This window comes from Mirounga angustirostris, unplaced genomic scaffold (genome assembly GCF_029215605.1).
Source record: "Mirounga angustirostris isolate CCGP_5_RB_7025 unplaced genomic scaffold, mMirAng1.0.hap1 SCAF_11, whole genome shotgun sequence".
NCBI lineage: Eukaryota > Metazoa > Chordata > Mammalia > Carnivora > Phocidae > Mirounga > Mirounga angustirostris.
In genome coordinates, this window is record NW_026991719.1 from 86,432,822 (window position 1) to 86,452,787 (window position 19,966).

At 38.9% G+C, this 19,966-nt stretch overlaps 1 protein-coding gene across 1 annotated transcript in view; it reads left to right on the forward strand.

The window, feature by feature from the left end:
• The first annotated feature begins 1,966 nt into the window (after positions 1 to 1,966).
• The window catches only part of RNF128 (ring finger protein 128), a 103,155-nt gene continuing 85,155 nt past the window's right edge, over positions 1,967 to 19,966 (forward strand). Inside the window, exon 1 of the mRNA XM_045881035.3 lies at positions 1,967 to 2,683. Coding sequence (XP_045736991.1) covers positions 2,278 to 2,683 — 406 coding nt within the window. The 5' untranslated portion in view covers positions 1,967 to 2,277. The remainder of the gene's footprint in view (positions 2,684 to 19,966) is intronic.

Consider the following 19,966-nt stretch of genomic DNA (forward strand, 5'->3'; position numbering starts at 1 on the left):
AGAAACACTGAATAAGTACTAGACCACTCACACCCCAGCAAATTACCTTAAGAAAAATTACATTGGTGGGTGTTTATTATTCTGGAACTAATTTTACTTAATCGCAAATTTTTAAAAATCTAAGATTATCTTTGTAAGTTACAACTCTCTCTCTCTCTCTCTCTGAAAGTCATATAAATGCACCTATGTACAAGATGTATAATGCTGGTTACCATATGAAGTCATGCACTTCAACCTTCAGAGCAATTTTAAATAGTTTAGTAAAATTATCTTTAATGCCCCAGCACTGCCACAAAATGTTACAGGAAAGTTGTCATTTTTAAGGCCTGGAATGATTTAACTTCTACAAAAAATATAATGTGAAGATTTGAAACTATTAAGTTACCATGAACAAAACTTAACTTCTAATGGATTTAGCTAGTTTCTCACTAATCTGTTTTTAAACTATTTCATGAAAAGTTTCTCCTTGAGAAGCGATTTAATACCTGGTAGGAAAAGTGAAATAAAATTTCTAGGACTTGACTAATTATTTGCATGTTGCATGCTAATGTTGCATTTATCAGAGATGTCTATCGGCAATCAGCAAACTAACGGTTTTAGCAATAGTAACACTTGCCTTTTCAATTTGACAGTTTTCTTTGTCCATTGAGGACAGGCTTTATTATGAGTTTGAACATTGAAATCATAGTCTCAATAGCAAAATAATAAACTATTTGTGTTTACTTTTAAGTAGACCACAAGCTAATACACCTAGACCTTTAACTTTCCAGTTCAATTCCATGAATAATTATTAACTGATTACTATCTGTAAGGTGTTTATAATAAAAGGTATTGTGGAGAGGGGATACACAGGTGAGTAACCGACAGCTATAATAGGATAGAAAGGTTAAATCGGTAGCGTGCGTCTGTTGGGATTTATTCATCAGTTTCTATTGCACATTTCCTGAACTCCTCCCTTCTGCTGAATAGTGTTACTGTTCATTCCTACCGCAGGGTCCACTCCAACGCTGTTATCTCAGATGCCTAAGGATAGACAAGAAGTAGGGGAAGAAGTATCTTCATTGATTATCTCGTTCAACAATGTCTCCTATTTTCCTATTTTCTGTTGTCCTGTTCCCCTGGCTCTAGTAATCTGTCTGGTTCCAGACTACTTCCCTTGGACTTCAGACCACCATTGTGCCTGCCTTCCTTTTGACCTGGTGTCCTCGGCTTCTCTGACAGCCTGATGCCTGTTTGTCTCATTTGCTGACTCTTAGCCCAGATTCCTGATATCTCTATCTTGTTGTCCATTTATCTACCTCTTCACCAGCCCTTGGCACATATAGCAATCTCCCTAGTCCGGCCACTTGCCCAGACCGGTTGACCCCTCAGCAATACATATCAGTTGCACTCCTGATTAAAAGCAGAGCTTACAATAAAGGAAGTGACAAAATAAGTCTGCCTAGACATCTGAAAGCACTAGAATTAAAAAGACTAAATATTCACAATTAAACCTTGACCAATCTTCTGTTACAGCATAACACATGGGACATAAAAATTAATGGAATGCAGCTACTCAGGTATCGGGCAATCAACAAATATTTGAGTGCCTACCATGGGCAAGGCACTGTACTTGAAAGGATCCCTAGCCACTGAAATATGTTTACTTTTCAACGGATAAACAAGGTGGCAGAAGATATTCCTTGGGGAGCCTGTTAAGAAAAATTCCACAAAGAAATAAAAGGCAGAAAGGCTATGAAACCAATTCTACTCCTACCATAGCAGTTAAACTTCTGGATCTTAACTCCTGGCTGAACTGGTTGATAGCATATTTCAGCAGGGCTTGGAAAACCAGTTTGTTTTAGATATTCTGAGAGAGGTGACTTTCAGCCTCGTCACGTGGGATTCCCAAGAGTCCAGTTCCTCATTCCGATCCACTCCATGTTTATGAAATTGCATTAGCTGGCACATTAAGAAAAAATCTCAGTGCAGGAAGTCATCCAATCCTGATAAGTTGACATGTAGAATAAAGTTTATGGTGTTATTTATTGCTAAGGTAGTCCTGGTTAAAGGTTACGTGTGTACCGCTGGAGGAGGGGCAGGCAAGGGAGAATGTAGGTAACTAAAGTGAAATAGAGCTGACGTATTCAGAGCTTACGTTGCTAGAGGTGAGATCAGTTACCTACTCGCAACTGAAATTTCAAACTTCTGCTTAGCAGGGACCTGAGTGGACAAATGGTGACTGATAGTTGGAAATACCGGCAGACATCTTAAGTTTTATGTTCAGATGAACGAGCAATGAACCAGGAGAATAAGTCCAGTTGTTTTTGGCTGCTTGTAATTTTTATCTTCTTATTTAAAATCACAGCGTCTTTTTCAATGAATGCCTATGTGACTGTGACTTATTATAATGAAACCAGCAACTACACTACAATAGAGAGGTGTGAATGTGGTGTTTATGGATTAGCTTCACCAGTGGCTAATGCTATGGGGGTGGTGAGCATCCCTAAGAACAATAAGTACCAAGCTTGTGACTACAACACTGAGTTTACTAATACTAACAGTCCCTGGATTGCGCTGATAGAAAGAGGTAATTGTACATTTTTGGAAAAAATTCAAGCAGCAGGCAGAAGAAACGCAGATGCTGTTGTGATTTACAATGTTCCGGACACTGGCAACCAGACGATACAGATGGCCAATTTCGGTAAGTAACGTCCGAGTCCCAAAGAGGGTTTATGTCTTTGTTTATCTTAAAATGGTATTTCCATCTAGAATTACTCTAAGATCTGGCAATGACACTGTAAAACAATTTAAATTTTTTTTTTTTTTTTTTGCCCAGCACGACCTGGAATCTCTTTACTATTATTACTTAATATTTGTGATTAATTTGCTCCAAGGACAAAAACAATTCATGAAGTGATCCCTATTTTCTTTCATGAGTTTCTTAGTTGTATTAGTTTGCTCACTGTTTATTACATAACTGCTTTTGAAGAAAACGTACCTTACCTACGAACATTAAAGAAAACAAATATTTTATATCCATTTTCAATTTGTGTTTTTCAGTTCGATTCATTTTCTTAGGCAGAAAGGATTGTACGTATTCAAGTATGCAGTAACTATAAAACTGATTAATTATTATGAGTAAACAATAGCATATTGTAAGTGTACAAAATGTTTACAGAAATGAGAATTCGACTATCTGCTGTGTATGAGATTTGAATCTGTTTGTGGGACTAATACATATAAAACTACTCCCTAAGAAAAATTATATATTGGAAAAGGCATGGTAGAAATAGGATCACACTGAAATTTACATCAAAAGTAAAAGTTTCCCTTAGAAGTATTTACTTAGGACTTCATAAGTAAATATAATCATCTAATTTATTAACTTCATATTGGAATTTACTTCCGAGAATTACTGTTTTTATTTTATTTGTTTTGTGAAACAATGCCACTTTCCAAGTAAATGGTGTTTAAACTAGTAAAGAGCTAGATTTCTTGGGCGCCTGGGTGGCTCAGTCGTTAAGCGTCTGCCCTCGGCTCAGGTCATGATCCCAGGGTCCTGGGATGGAGTCCTACATCGGGCTCCCTGCTCTGAGGGAAGCCTGTTTCTCCCTCTCCCACTCCCCCTGCGTGTGTTCCTGCTCTCACTATGTCTTTCTCTGTCAAATAAATAAATAAAATCTAAAAAAAAAAAAAAAAAGAGCTAGATTTCTTACCCAAGTTTTCTATACTATGGGCAAGAATGGGTATTTCTAGGCCAGATGGCTAAAGAAAAAAAAAAAAAAAAAAAGGTAAGAATTTCAAACAGGGTAAGAGCTGCAAAAACACAGTATCAGGATAACTGGTTATCACCACCAAACTTGGCCCCTGAGGAAATTAATGTAAATTCAACACATTTCAGAATTGTAAAAGAGAGAAAATCAAATTTGTGTTAAGAATAGTAGCGATTGGAACATGCAGGTTATACACATGCAATGGTTTAAACACCATGCAATATGGCAGCTTAGTACTAATGTGGGAAAACTAAGCTGCTTGTTTCTCTGGGTATCAAAATGCCAGGTAAAGACGGTCTTTTCAGCAGTACAAAATCATCATAAATGTACAAAATGCCACTCGCTAACTTTTGTAATATATCCTGGATGCTCCCAGAACTCAGGCATTCACACTTTTTTCTTTTGGAGTTCAGAGAACTCCAGAAGCCTTCCCTGTGTATTCCTACATTTTTACAGGTGACTTTTATTTTTGTAGAAATAGAGACAGACTTCTCATGAAAATCAGAAACTAAACCTGTTCTAAGGAACCTACTTCCCTAATGTTTCAACTTGGATTCTGAGTGCTCTAGGTTTCCTTTTGCACGGACCATCGCCTTGTTTTCACCCCCCCTGCTATTTTTTTTTTTTTAAGATTTTATTTATTTATTTGACAGAGAGAGACACACAGCGAGAGAGGGAACACAAGCGGGGGGAGTGGGAGAGGGAGAAGCAGGCTCCCTGCAGAGCAGGGAGCCCGATGCGGGACTCGATCCCAGGACCCTGAGACCATGACCTGAGCCGAAGGCAGACGCTTAACGACTGAGCCACCCAGGCGCCCCCCCCCCCTGCTATTTTTGAAGTATAAACAGTACCAAACTAAATAGCAGTCCGGTTTTCAAAACTTGCTTTGCAACGTGCAGTAGGGGCCAACGTCTAGTGGAATGTGGGGACCCAGCCACTGATTTGAAAAGATTTGCCAAAGGTCTTACAGTAAATCTCGCCAAAAGGCATGCACACAGTCATCTGAACGTCTGACTCCAAGCAGAGTATTAAAAACAAGGCAGTTACATTTAGCATTCGATATGTACTTCCAGCGTACTCAAGGATACGTGATCAAAAACATTTTTTAAAACTACTGCATTGTCCCTCTTTTCAAATAAGTGCATTGAAAAAAGAGAGCATAATGATAGTCATTGTAATAGTTTATATTTGTTGCCCTTTACTATATGTCAGGCACTGTTGTTGGGCCTTTATTTTATTTTTTCACTTCTCCTATTACCACTTTATTTTTTTTATTTAAATTCAATTAGCCAACATATAGTACATCATTAGTTTCAGAGGTAGAGTTCAGTAATTCATCAATCTTACATAACACCCCATGCTCATCACATCACATGCCCTCCTTAATGCCCATCACCCAGTTACCCCATCCCCCCACCCCCTCCCCTCCAGCAACCCTCAGTTTATTCCCTAGAGTTAAGATTTTCTCATGGTTTGTCTCCCTCTCTGATTATTGATCTTTAACATTCAATGTTCTCAGCCCTGAAGAATTAAAATTGTAAGTTTAGTGTTTTGCAGTTATAAGACCTGTCAAGTAGCGTGTTATTGGAGTTCTCCCTTCCTAGAAATTTCCCTTATATAGAAATTATTAGATGATGCAGTCAACAAACAGTGAAGCAAGTGTGGATACAAAAACTCTATGATCAACTTCTAGACCATTAAAGACCCAGTCATTATTTTGTAACAGAAGCCAAAATGGTGTGAATTTTTGCTGTCTTTTCATTAGTGTTCTGAGTTTTGGGTTTTTTTTTCACTTTTGTATTATTCTTTTTTATTTTTTTAATTATTATGTTCAATTAGCCAACACATAGTACATCATTAATTTTTGATGTAGTGTTCAATGATTGTTTAAGCACAGAGGGTGGGGCAACAAATCCTCCTCCTCCTCCTCCTCCTCCTCCTCCTCCTCCAGAACCTCCCGGCTTCATCTCCATCACCTCATCTTTTATCACCCCTAAAAACCACCTTTTCAGAAAATCACACTCTGGCCCCCTCAGGGCTGTAGCACCCTTTCCTTCCTGCCCTGCTCCACTTACCTCTGCATTCCTTCGGTCCCATTTTTCCATGCTGGGCCTTGGGAGCCTTTCCACAATGTTGTGCCTCCTTGCTTACTGATGTCGATGCCCTCTGACCAAAGACCACTAGGGGCAGACCTGTCATCGGAAAAGTTATGTTTATTATTTACTGCAGCAAAGGGAGAGTGTGCACCATGGGGCACCATGGGTCACATCAATAAGAGGGTGGTAGAAGGGACTTAAAGGATTTGGGCTTGCTTTCGATGATCTGGACGAGGGTTTAGGGAAGCAAGCCATTTACCAACCATCCCAGCTCGCCTGAGACTGAAGGATTTCCTGGAATGTGGGATTTTCAGTGCTTAAACCAGGAAATTCCTGGGGAAACCAGGCTGAGTCAACTACTCTAGCTGATTTTGTTCTTGGTTTAGAGGCTATCAGAAAGTGGGGGCAATTCTGCGATTGGATTTCTAAATCAATCTTCTCTCTAAATGGGGAAGACTGACCTGAAGCTAGAGCAGTAACTGGTAAAGAAACAACAGTCACTCGTGTTAGCCAGGATAGGAGATGTTTGGTAATTTTTGTGGGTTGGACACTTTTCATATTTTGACTATGTTCAGACATGATGGTGGAGTGGTCTTATTTTTGTCTTGATCTGTCATGGTCGCAGAGCGACCTTCCCTAATGTTGATGTTCTGTGAGACTATGTTCAACAAGAAAACACCAAGGCCCACTTAATAGTGGCAGGCTGGGTCCCAGATGTCAGAGGCTGCTTGTCTCTTTCGCACTGACAACACACTATGCCGTGCCTTACTGTGGTACAAATACATTCTCCTCCCACCGCCCACAACCATCGCCATTTTATATTTCTGGGCCTCCTCTTCCCCTCTAGGCTGCCTTCAAAGTCCCCAACAAACATAAAGGATGCCTCTGCACTCCTTGCCTCTCATGGTTTCATGACGTGGGTACAGAATGTCCTTACGCCTGGGCCCAGTCTATTTATAGCCTCCCTAGTAGCAGGCTTCTTTTTTCTGAAGTGGACAACTTCGGTCTGAGAAGAGCGTCCACTGAGGAGGAATAATGGATAGCCTAATGCTTGGAGGTGAATCTTTAATTCAACGTTGTCCAATTTGCAGTCTGTTTTGACTTTGCCCTTTGACGGTGTTGGAAACAGGAGGATATGCTTATGGTATCCTTAAGTAATAATGTAACGTCTTAACAACACTTTCCAAATGTTCCAGACATCCATCCCATTCTGTCCCAGATATGCAAGAAAAATCAAGAGGCCCATTATGAAAGTCTAAAATTTGGAACCTGTTAAGTACTTACTGGATAAGCAAACAGGTCCTGAAAGTGAACTATGCTGTTAATAGGTAAATTGCCTTAAGAAATGCTTAGGTTTGAATGCAGTTTATTTCAGCCAGGTCAATAATCTGGAGGGGATAAAATGGTTCTTACATTTTTATCATTTCAACTGTGTCGAATGAAGGGGATCTCAGGGTAAGGTTTGAAGCATTTCAGAATCCTCCAATCTCATCAATTCCTGAGCAAGTAAGTGTAGGGATAGGAAGGATTTAATCAGAGCAGCAAATGCAAATGCTAAATGTTTTGGGGAAATGTCTTCTAGAAATGAAAGAGGAAATAAACACATAGTATATAAATGGAGAAAATAATTTAAAAAAACTTCTCTAAGGTTAGACTCAGATATACACATAAAGAACTTAATTCAAGAAAAGTAATCAGTTCCCATTCAAAGGAATCTCACATCTGTCTAGTTGTACCACCTCCAAGACTTTATCCTCAGACCGTTCCAACAACTTCCTAACTGATCTTGATTCTCTTGTCCCCTTCCAAGCCGATCCCCACACTGAAGCCAAAGTGGCTTTTGAGAAAAGATAAACCACACCCTGTCTAAAATCTTTTAGTAGCGACCCATGGTACTTAGAGTAAATTCAAACTCTTTCCCATGTCGTTACCTAGCCGTGAATCACCTGGCTCCTGCCTACCACTCTGACCTCATCTCCTCTAACCTCCCCGCCTCCCCACCTCCACCGCCCCCACCCACCCCCGCCACTCCCTCAGCTCCAGCCACACTGGCCACCTTTCAGTCCCTCCATTCCTCTGAACTCTTCCCTGCCCTTGAGCCTGAAAGTACTTGACACCTCCCTCTTCTTCACCCTTATATCTCATTAAACATAAAGTCCTGTTGATTTAACCTCCAAGCATTACTTTTTTTAAGTTTTTATTTAAATTCCAGTTAGTTAACATACAGTGTCATATTAGTTTCAAGCATACAATAGAGTAATTCAACACTTCCGTACATCACCTGGTGCTCATCACAAGTGCCCTCCTTAATCCCCATCTCCTATGTCACCCATCCCCCAACACCCTCCCCTCCGGTAACCATCAGTTTGTTCTCTAGAGTTAAGAGTCTTGTTTCTTGGTTTCTCTCTCACACTCTCTCTCTTTTTCTTGGCTTGTTTGTTTTGTTTCTTAAATTCCACATATGAGTGAAATCTTGTGGTATTTATCTTTGTCTGACTTATTTTGCTTAGCATTATACTCTCTAGCTCCATTCATGTCACTGCAAATGGCAAGATTTCATTCTTTTTATGGCCGAATTAATATTCCATTGTATATATATGTGTGTGTGTGTGTGTGTATATATATATATATGTATATATCACAACTTCTTTGTCCATTCTCATATCGATCCATACTTAGGATGCTTCCATAATTTGGCTATTGTAAATAATGCTGCTATAAACATCGGGGTGCATGTATTCCTTTGAATTAGTGTTCTTGTATTCTTTGGGGGAAATACCCAGTAGTTCAGTTGCTGGATCACAGGGTAGTTCTATTTTTAACTTTTTGAGAAATCTCCATACTGTTTTCCACAGTGGCTGCACCAGTTTGCCTTCCCACCAACAGGGCTTGAGGGTTCCTTTTTCTCCACATCCTCGTCAACACTTGTTTCTTGTGTCGTTGATTTTAGCCATTCTGACACGTGTGAGGTGATATCTCATTTAGTTTTGATTTGCATTTCCCTGATGATAAGTAATGATGAGCATCTTTTCATGTGTCTGTTGGCCATCTGGATGTCTTCTTGGAGAAATATCTGTTCATGTCTTCTGCCCATTTTTAATTACATTATTTGTCTTTTAGGTGTTGAGTTGTATAAGTGATTTATATATTTTGGATAATAACCCTTTATCACATATGTCATTTGCAAATATTTTCTCCCATTCAGTAGGTTGCCTTTTAGTTTAGTTGATTGTTTCCCTCGCTGTGCAGAAGTTTTTTATTTTGATGCAGTCTCAATAGCTTATTTTTGCTTTTGTTTCCCTTGCCTCAGGAGACATATCTAGTAAGAAATTGCTATAGTAGTTGTCAGAGAAGTTACTGCTTACATTCTCTTCTAGGATTTTTATGATTGCAGGTCTCACATTTAGGTCTTTAATACATTATGAATTTATTTTTCTGTATGGTGTAAGAAAGAGGTCCAGTGGGGCACCTGGGTGGCTCAGTCATTAAACATCTGCCTTCGACTCAGGTCATGATCTCAGGGTCCTGGGATCAAGCCCCACATCGGGCTCCCTGCTCAGCGGGAAGCCTGCTTCTCCCTCTCCCACTCCCCCTGCTTGTATTCCCTCTCTCGCTGTGTCTCTCTCTGTCAAATAAATAAATAAAATCTTTTTTAAAAAAAGAAAGTGGTCCAGTTTCATTGTTTTGCATGTTGCTGTCCAGTTTTTCCAAACCATTCGTTGAAGAGACTGTTTCCTCATTGGATGTTCTTTCCTGCTTTGTCGAATATCAATTGACCATATACTTGTGGGTTCGTTCTGGGTTTTCTATTCTGTTCCATTGATCTATATGTCTATTTTTATGCCAGTACCATACTGTTTTGATTACTACAGCTTTGTAATATAACCTGAGGTCTGGAATTGTGATGCCTCCAGCTTTGCTTTTCTTTTTTCACGTTTGCTTTGGCTATTCAGGTTTTTTTTGTGGTTCCATATAAATTTTAGGATTGTTTGTTCTAGCTCTGTGAAAAATGCTGTTGGTATTTTTATAGGGATTACATAAAATCTGTAGATTGCTTTGGGTAGTACAGACATCTTAACAATAGTTGTTCTTCCAATCCATGAGTATGGAATGTCTTTCCATTTCTTTGTGTCATCTTCAATTTATTTCATCAGTGTTTTAAAGTTTTCAGAGTACAGATCTTTCCCCTCTTTGGTTAGGTTTATTCCTAAGTATCTTATTATTTTAGGTGTAATTGTAAATGAGATTGATTCCTTGATTTCTCTTTCTGTGGCTTCATTATTGGTGTATAGAAATGCAACAGATTTATATATGTTGATTTTGTATCCTGCAACTTTACTGAATTCGTTTATCAGTTCTATCAATTTTTTGGTGGAGTCTTTTGGGTTTTCTAAATATAGTATCATGTCATCTGCAAATAGTGAAAGTTTGACTCTTCCTTACTGACTTGGATGCCTTTTATTTCTTTTTGTTGTCTGATTGCTATGGCTAAGACTTCCAGTACTATGTTGAATAAAAGTGGTGAGAGTGGACATCCTTGTCTTGTTCCTGACCTAAGGGAAATGTTCTCAGTTTTTTCCCCATTAAGGATGATGTTAGCTCTGGGTTTTTCATATGGCCTTTATTATGTTGAGGTATGTTCCCTCTAAACCTGCTTTGTTGAGGCGCCTGGATGAATCAGTTGGTTGAGTGTCTGACTCTTGGTTTTGGCTCAGGTTGTGAGCTCATGGTCATGGGATCGAGCCCCAAATTGGGCTCCCTGCTCAGCAGGGAGTCTGCTTGAGGATTCTCTCCCTCTGCGCCTCCCTCAACTCAAGTTCACGTGCACATGTGTGTTCTTTCTCCCTAAAATAAATAAGTAAACCTTTAATAGAAAATAATAAAAAAATAAACCTACTTTGTTGAGGGTTTTTATCATGCATGGAAATGATCAGGTAGCTGTAAAATGATCTTATCCTTTCTCTTATTGATGTGATGCACCACATCAATTGATTTGCTAACACTGAACCACCCTTGCATTGCAGGAATAAATCCCACTTGATCATGGTGAATGATATTTTTAATGTATTGTTGAATTCAGTTTGCTATCATTTGGTTGAGAATTTTTGCATCTATGTTCATCAGGGATATTGGCCTGTAGTTCTCTTTTTCAATCATGTCTTTATCTAGTTTTATGATTAGGGCAATGCTGGCCTCATAGAATGAATTTGGAAGTTTTCCTTCCTTTTCTATTTTTTGGAATAGTTTAAGAATAAGTATTAGTTTTTCTTTAAATGTTTGGTAGAATTTGCCTGTGAAGCCATCTGGTCCTGTACTTTTGTTTGTTGGGAGTGTTTTGATTACTGACTCAATTTCTTTTTTGTTTTAAAGATTTTATTTATTTATTTGAGAGAGAAAGAGCAGTGGCAGAGAGAGAAGAAGCAGACTCCCCTGCTGAGCAGGAAGCCCTACACGGGGCTCAATCCCAGGACCCTGGGATCATGACCTGAGCCATAGGCAGATGCTTAACCGACTAAGCCACCCAGGCATCCCCCAAAACTAAAATGATTCTGATGCAACCAGTTTGGCACCAGTCTGGGATGGGCATTCAGGAACCATGGAGTAAGACAATAAAGACAAATATGAAGGATTATTTCCAGATGGCCTTGGTTAAACTACATGTATATAATTTGGGAGGGTTGTTTTTTTTTGTTGTTGTTGTTTTTTTTTACTATTTAGCCTTTTTAAATTATTATTATCTTGTTCAATTAGCCAGCATATAGTACATCATTAGTTTTTGATGTAGTGTTCAATGATTCCTTAGTTGCGTATAACACCCAGTACTCATCACCACACGTGCCCTCCTTAATACCCATCTCCCGGCTAGCCCACCCCCCACCTCCCTCCCTTCTGTAACCCTCAATTTGTTTCCCCAAGTCCAGAGTCTCTCATGGTTTGTCTCCTTCTCTGATTTCTTCCCATTCAGTTTTCCCTCCCTTCCCCTCTGGTCCTCCGTGCTATTCCTTATGTTCCACATATGAGTGAAACCATATGATAATTGACTGACTCAATTTCTTTGCCAGTTATCAATCTGTTCAAATTTTCTATTTCTTCCTGTTTCAGTTTTGGTAGTATATGTCCCTAGGAATTGTCCAATTTGTTGGCATATACTTTTTCATGATATTCTCTTATTATTGTTTGTATTTCTGTGGCGTTGGTTGTTATTTCTCCTCTCTTGTTTGTAATTTTATTTATTTGAATCCTTTCTCCTTATTCTTGATAAGTCTGGCCAGAGGTTTATCAGTTTTATTGATTTTTTTTTCCAAGAACCAGCTCCTGGTTCCACTGATCTATTCTTCTTCTTATTTTTTTTTTTTTTTTAGTTTCTATAACATTTATTTCTGCTCTCATCTTTATTATTTCTATTCTTCTGCTGGTTTTAAGCTCTTTTTATTGTTCCTTTTCTAGCTCCTTTAGGTGCAAGGTTAGGTTGTTTATTTGACATTTTTCTTGCTTCTTAAGGTAGGCCTGTATTGCTATAAACTTCCCTCTTAGAATGACTTTTGCTGCATCCCAGAGGTTTTGGACTGTTCTGTTTTCATTCTCATTTGTCTCCGTGTTTTGTTTGTTTTTTTTTTTTTTACTTCTTCTTTGAGTTCCTGGTTGACCCATTCACTATTTAGTAGCATGTTATTTAACCTCCATGTATTTGTGATCTTTCCAGACTTTTTCTTGTGGTTGACTTCTAGTTTCATAGCATTGTGGCCATAAAAGGTGCAGGATATGAATTCGATCTTCTTGAATTTGTTGAGGCTTGTTTTGTGGCCTGATATGTGATCGAAATGTCTCTTATTTTGGGCAGTCTGCCTCAACCACAGTATTTCCCATCAAACCCTGCTGCTCATTTCTGTTTAAATGTCTTATGATGTGTAATTATTTCGTTATTTGTTTGTTATCTGCTTCTCCCACTTGATTGTAAGTTCCAGGAGGGCAGAAACCATGTCTGTCCTGCTTGCCATTGTATCCATTGTACTGAGCATAACTTGTGGTCTTCACTAGTTGTTGAATGAATCAAAGTTTAATAAACTAGAAAGCAATTTCCTTTTATATATTAAAATATGGGCAAATTTCAGTGAAATTAATTAGGTGAATTCAGCAAACTATTGCATTTTAAAATTGTTTTTATTTTTACCTACACAAGTAGTACTTTCTCCTTTAAAAAAAAACACTAGAAAAAAAAAAACACTAGAGATTAAAGTCCCCCTTGATTCACCCCCAATCTCAGTCCTCTCCCAAGAAAAAAACATTGTTATTCATCCAGTAGGTAACCTTTCAGACTTTTTTTACATATATATATAACCTATAGAAAATACAGTCAACTTCTGTTTTATTTTTAACATTGACGAAATTATTCTGCAGCTTGCTTTTATTACTCAACTGTAGGACTTGGGGTTATTTCCATGCTAATACATTTTCATTTGGATCTAATTAATTCAACTGCATAATATTTCATAGTGTGTACACACACATAATTTTCTTAACCACTCCCCTATTAATGAACATTTGGGTTGTTTTCAACTCTGCTCTTTAACTTCAGTGAACATAATTATTGCTGATACCTAAGGGAGTTATTGACATTGAATTTGCATCATTATTGATATGGATCTTGCCTCTGACAACCTTGTCGAACTCCTATTAATTTAAATAGTTTGACCATTGATTCTCTTGAATTTTCAAGATAAATGAAAATTTTCTCCACAGAGTTTTGCCTTGTCTTTTATATTAATTATATCTCTTAATTCTTTCCAGTGGTCTTATTCCATTGTCGAGGGCTCTAGTAGTGATAATAGTGAACATCCTTGACTTGATCGTGATTTTACTAAAAAATGTTCCCACTGTTCCACTATTAAGTGTATTGTTTGATAGAAGTTTCTGGGAGATGCCCTTTATCAAATTTCAGGACTTCAGTAAGGCTTCTGGATCTTGTTATTCTTACTGGCAAGCTAGGATATAAATACATATGTATATTGATAAATATATGTGTAGATCAATGTAGATATAGATCAGATATATTTACTATTGTAGAATATGACCCAAAGGGAAATCCAGTAGTTTACAGTCCGCTTAGGGGAAATAATAAAGTGAAACACTGAAATAATAGGTAAAAGGAACAGTTTTGTTTTTCCTTTTTTTAGATACAATTTTATTGGTATCTTGAATAAAAGTATTGAAAACATTTTTGTTGCTTATACATATGACTCCAAGTTGAGTGTCAAGTTGTAAAACACAAACAAAGTGTAAAAGCCTCTTGACAAATTAGAAAAATTGTTTATTAAAACAAGATAAAGTGAATAGTAGTGAATAATAAACGTAGAAACAGATGTAAAATAGAAAAACATGGGCAAAAAAGGACAGGTTTATTAACAAAATATCTAACAATCACATTGTACCACAAGTTAAATAAAGAATGACACAGTTAGGGGCTCCTGGGTGGTGCAGTCCGTTAAGCATTTGACTCTTGGTTTCAGCCCAGGTCATGATCTCAGGGTTGTGAGATTGAGAACCATGTCAAGCTCTCACCCACAGGGCAGTCTGCTTGGGATTCTCTCTCCCCTCTCCATCTGCCTCTTTCTCTCTTCCTCTCTCTCTCTCAAGTAAATAAATAAATCTTTTAAAAATGCTCTTTAGGGGTGCCTGGGTGGCTCAGTCGTTAAGAGTCTGCCTTCGGCTCAGGTCATGGTCCCAGGGTCCTGGGATCGAGCCCCGCGTCGGGCTCCCTGCTCCGTGGGAAGCCTGCTTCTTCCTCTCCCACTCCCCCTGCTTGTGTTCCCTCTCTCGCTGTGTCTCTCTCTGTCAAATAAATAAATAATCTTAAAAAAATGTTATTTTAAAAATAATGACAGTTATTTTAAAAACTGATATGATCATGAGATGTACTAACAAATACATAACATGTTAGGTCTGGAAAATATCTCAGCTATGCTTACAATTCACAAAACTGCAAACATCGCAAGCCTTAATATAACTTAGCTTACAATAACAGGATTTTTGTACCTCTTTCTCATATATTCCCAAGAGCCTCTATCACTCTTTCTCTCTCTCTCTTCCCTCCTCTGCCTCCAGAGAAGTACATACATACGTAATCACATAAGAGTTTATCTTTTTATGGGGAAGTCAAAGGTACAGTAACTCTGGATGCTGGTTTCGGGGAAAAAAATAACATGAGTCAATTCACTATGAGCTCTTTAAAGTACTTTTTATCTCCCTTTTCTCCATTTTAAAGATCAAGAAATATTTTGCAAGGGTCTAAACACATGCTTTTTGTTCATTAACATATTCTTTGCTTAACTCTTGGCCTCTTCCTCTGAAGCTTTTAATGTTTATTTATTATACTATGATTTGCTGCTGGGACATTGATTTTCCCCCACATTACTGATAATTATTAGGAAAGAATGTACACATGCACGTGTGTGTGTGTGTGTGTGTGTGTGTGTGTGAATACACACAGAGAAATGCCTGAGTAGGACTGTACAAATAGGCTAGTTCCTCTTAAGTACTCTCTCCCTCTCTTTTCAGCAATCCATGATTCCTAAGTCCTCTTACCCTAGCTACCTTTCTTCCGTTACTCAAGCCTACCTTCCCTAGGCAGCAAGGACTTCATGTAAATCAGTCTTACCCATTTCCACCTAAACTCGCGAGTCCTATGTCCTACTCATTTACGGAATGTTTAGATATGCAGGAACTACTTTGATCAAGTATCCAGGATGGAACTTCACTTCTTACCCCTGGAAACAACGTAACTTATATGAACAAACCCGATTTCCAACTGGTGATAATAACAGGACCTTTGACAGAACCATGCAACAGTAAATTTGAGGAAATTGGATGTTAGAACACCCCTCATCACATCATGTCAGCAACAACCTATTCCACCTACACTCAGAACCTGCCACCATCAAATAAGTGTTTAACATTATTATAATGTTAGTTACAACTTTTTGGATTTTTCGATGTATGTCATATTTTCATCCAAATTTTTAATAACATACATTCTCAGCAGGACCTTCTAATGACTTCATCATACAATGATAGTGACACCATGTGGTCAAATAAACTGGTCTCTGGCAAAAATCAATAAATAACATTGGCATCCCCTCTGTGGGAAGTACAAATAGAGAGAGATGAAAATTTGCTTAATAATTCACTTGCTCTCCATTTCTATTTTAAAAAACTGTCTCTCAGTATCATTATTCCTAATAAGTGGAGCTCTTTTTTCTTTCAATATTGCATCTAATTCCTATTAAAATTTGTTTTCCCTTGCCCTTTATGGAGGCAACTGTTAATAGTATTTTATTAGCTACGTGCCAAGCATTCTGCTAAGTGTAATCATCTCGGTAACTCCTTGAGGCACATAGTGTTAATATCTCCATTTTACATATAAGGAAACTGAGGCATAGAGAGGTGAGTTAACTTCCCCATGGTCATACAGCCTGTAGGTCACAAAACGGGGGTCTGGACCCTAATATCCTGACTCTAGAGTCTGTGCTTTCATTTAGTACACGATACTTCCTCTCTAGTGATCATATACTGTGCAAGGCCCTGTACAAAAATGCACAAAATCCTTTTTTTATGGTTCCTTCCAGCCAGGCTGGAGGTAAAATGCATATTTTACTTTATTTTATTTTATTAACATATAATATGTTATTTGTTTCAGGGGTACAGGTCTGTGATTCATCAGCTTACACAATTCACAGCGCTCAACATAGCACATACCCTGCCCAATGTCTATCACCCAGTCACCCCATCCCTCCCACCCGCCTCCACTCCAGCAACCCTCAGTTTGTTTCCTTTAAGAGTCTCTTACAGTTTGTTTCATTTTTCCCTCTCTTCCCCTGTGATCCTCTATCTTGTTTCTCAAATTCCTCATATCAGTGAGATCATATAATACTTGTCTTTCTCTGATTGACTTATTTCGCTTACCATAATACCCTCTAGTTCCATCCTTGTTGTTGCAAATGGCAAGATTTCTTTTTGATGGCTGCATAATATTCCTGTGTGTGTGTGTGTGTGTGTGTGTGTATCACATTTTCTTTATCCATTCATCTGTCAGTGGACATCTTGGCTCTTTCCATAGTTTGGCTATTATGTACATTGCTGCTATAAACATCGGGGTGCATGTACCCCTTCAAATCACTATATTTGTATCTTTGGGATAAATACCCAGTAGGGCATTTGCTGGGTCGTAGGGTAGCTCTATTTTCAACTTTTTGAGATACCTCCATACTGTTTTCCAGAGTGGCAGCACCAGTTTGCATTCCTACCAACAATGTAGGAGGGTTCCCCTTTCTCCCATCCTCACCAACATCTGTCATTTCCTGACTTGTTAATTTTAGCCATTCTGACTGGTGTGAGGTGGTATCTCATTGAGGCTTTGATTTGTATTTCCCTGATGCTGAGTGATGTTGAGCATTTTTTTCATGTGTCTGTTGGCCATTTGGATGTCTTCTCTGCAGAAATGTCTGTTCATGTCTTCTGCCCATTTCTTGATTGGATTATTTGTTCTTTGGGTGTTGAGTTTGATAAGTTCTTTATAGATTTTGGATACTAACCCTTTATCTGATATGTCATTTACAAATATCTTCTCCCATTCTGTCAGTTGGCTTTTGGTTTTGTTGACTATTTCCTTTGCTGAGCAAAAGCTTTTTATCTTGATGAAGCCCCAATAGTTCATTTTTGCCCTTGCTTCCCTTGCCTTTGGCGATGTTTCTAGGAACAAGTGGCTAAGGTCAAAGAGGTTGTTGCCCGTGTTCTCCTCAAGGATTTTGATGGATTCCTGTCTCACACTGAGGTCTTTCAACCATTTGGAGTCTATTTTTGTGTGTGGTGTAAGGAAAGGGTCCAGTTTCATTCTTCTGCATGTGGCTGTCCAATTTTCCCAACACCATTTGTTGAAGAGACTGTCTTTATTCCACTGGATATTCTTTCCTGCTTTGTCGAAGGTCAGTTGACCATAGAGTTGAGGGTCCATTTCTGGGCTCTCTATTCTGTTCCAATGTTCTATGTGTCTGTTTTTGTCCCAGTACCATACTGTCTTGATGATGACAGCTTTGTAATAGAGCTGGAAGTCCAGAATTGTGATGCCGCCAGCTTCGCTTTTCTTTTTCAACATTCCTCTGGCCATTCGGGGTCTTTTCTGGTTCCATACAAATTTTAGGATTATTTGTTCCATTTCTTTGAAAAAAGTGGATGGTATTTTGATAGGCATTGCGTTAAATGAAAAATGGCACAAAAACCTGATCATTGCCCTCAAGGAGGAAAATGTGGTAGGGAGAACTGACATGTACCCAATCCGTAGAAGGCAGCATATGACACTCTAATCAAAGTGTTAAGGGGCGCCTGGGTGGCTCAGTCAGGTAAGTGGCTGCCTTCAGCTCAGGTCATGATCCCAGGGTCCTGGGATTGAGTCCTGCATCGGGCTCCCTGCTCGGCGGGAAGCCTGCTTCTCCCTCTGCCTGCCGCTCCTCCTGTTCATGCTTTCTCTCTCTTTGACAAATAAATAAATAAAAATCTTTTTTAAAAGAAGTGTTACGGTTTTGGAGCTGAAGTGATTAAGAAATTATGAGGTCAGGGTATTGGAAGGGTCATCAGCATGGATGTTAAAGTTAGAGAAGATGTTAGCACAGAAGCCAAAGATCAGTAGTGGGCATATTAAAAGGGAGAGTTTTCTCTCTCTCTCTCTCTGTCTCAAATAAATAAATAAATAGTAAATAAATAGATTTCTCTCTCTGTCTCAAATAAATAAATAAATAAATAGTAAATAAATAAATAAAACCTTGTTTTAATAAAAAGGGAGAGCAACATGGTAGGCCATCAGAAAGTAGGGTATTTCTGTTAGGGTTTCAGAAGTTGAGCTGATCAGGATGATGATAATAGCCAGAGTATGGCCATGGCAGTGGGGTGACAGAAGTGGAATGGAGGCCAAGTTCCCAGAAGTTGGATCACAATGAGTCCAGAGTAGTGGATGAAGGAAGGACTTAGAGTGGAGACGATGACTGTGATTTGAATGACAGTCTTCATATATGTGGGTGAATGCCTGGGATGTTGGTCCATGACTAAACAGGCCGGGAAGACATTGAGGGTGGTCAAACCAAGTGCCATGAGTCCCTTGACTACCCACAAGTCTCCAAGAAACCAGGGATTTATTCATGAGGGTGAGGGGAGAGTGGTCTGGAAACCACGTGCGAATGAGAAAACCTCTTATAGCCCTGAAATATGTGGGGTACAGAAGAATGAGCTGCCTCTACTGAAAGTTACTGAAGGAGAAGTGGTATCTTCAGGGGTAGTAAGATAGGTCGGGGACCACAGAGAAACGTCATAAGACTTCGTAAAACCCTCACTGAAGAGAAATGAGAAAATTGTACCTGTGAAGCATGTGTCATGGAGCCAGAGATCTTGAAGACACAGTGGAAAGAGGGGAGCAGTAGAAGAAGAACGAGCAGTATAGAGAGGGGAGAACAGAACTGAATATGGACCAAATTAGCTTCCAACTGAGCTAATAATAACTAAGGATGGCAGGAATGTGAGACCAGGGGACATACAGTGTAAAGGTTTCAAACTAAATTCTGGAATCAAGGTTATCTCAAACAAGTCCAGGACTTGAGGGAGCAGAGTAGAAGGCTGGCATTGCACACAGAAGGTTAAGAGAATTATTCACAAGAGAGCAGGCACTCTTGGAGGAGCTGAGAAGAGCAGAGCTGAATATGGTAGAGATAAAAATATGAAAGAATTTAGACCAAAAGGGTCCTAGAGCTGTGGCTGCAGATTACAAGGGCGAGGCGGGGTGGGGGCGGGGGATGTTCATGCTTGGGCAAGGAGGGAGAATACAGTGGAAGGTAACAGGCCCTGAAAGGCCTGAACGTCAAACTAACAAGCTGGAAGGTTCCAAATGGAACTGTTTTAACATCTGCAATTAGGTGCAAGTTGGGGCTTGAGTAGAGTGTGACCTGAGTATCTGGAGGATGTTGCATAAAAATGTGAAATCATTATAAAGAAGGAGCACATGACAGAATTCTTTCAGGCCATTTTAATCAATCAAATGTCCTGGGAAATGATCTGTTTGTTATGATGAATGCTAAT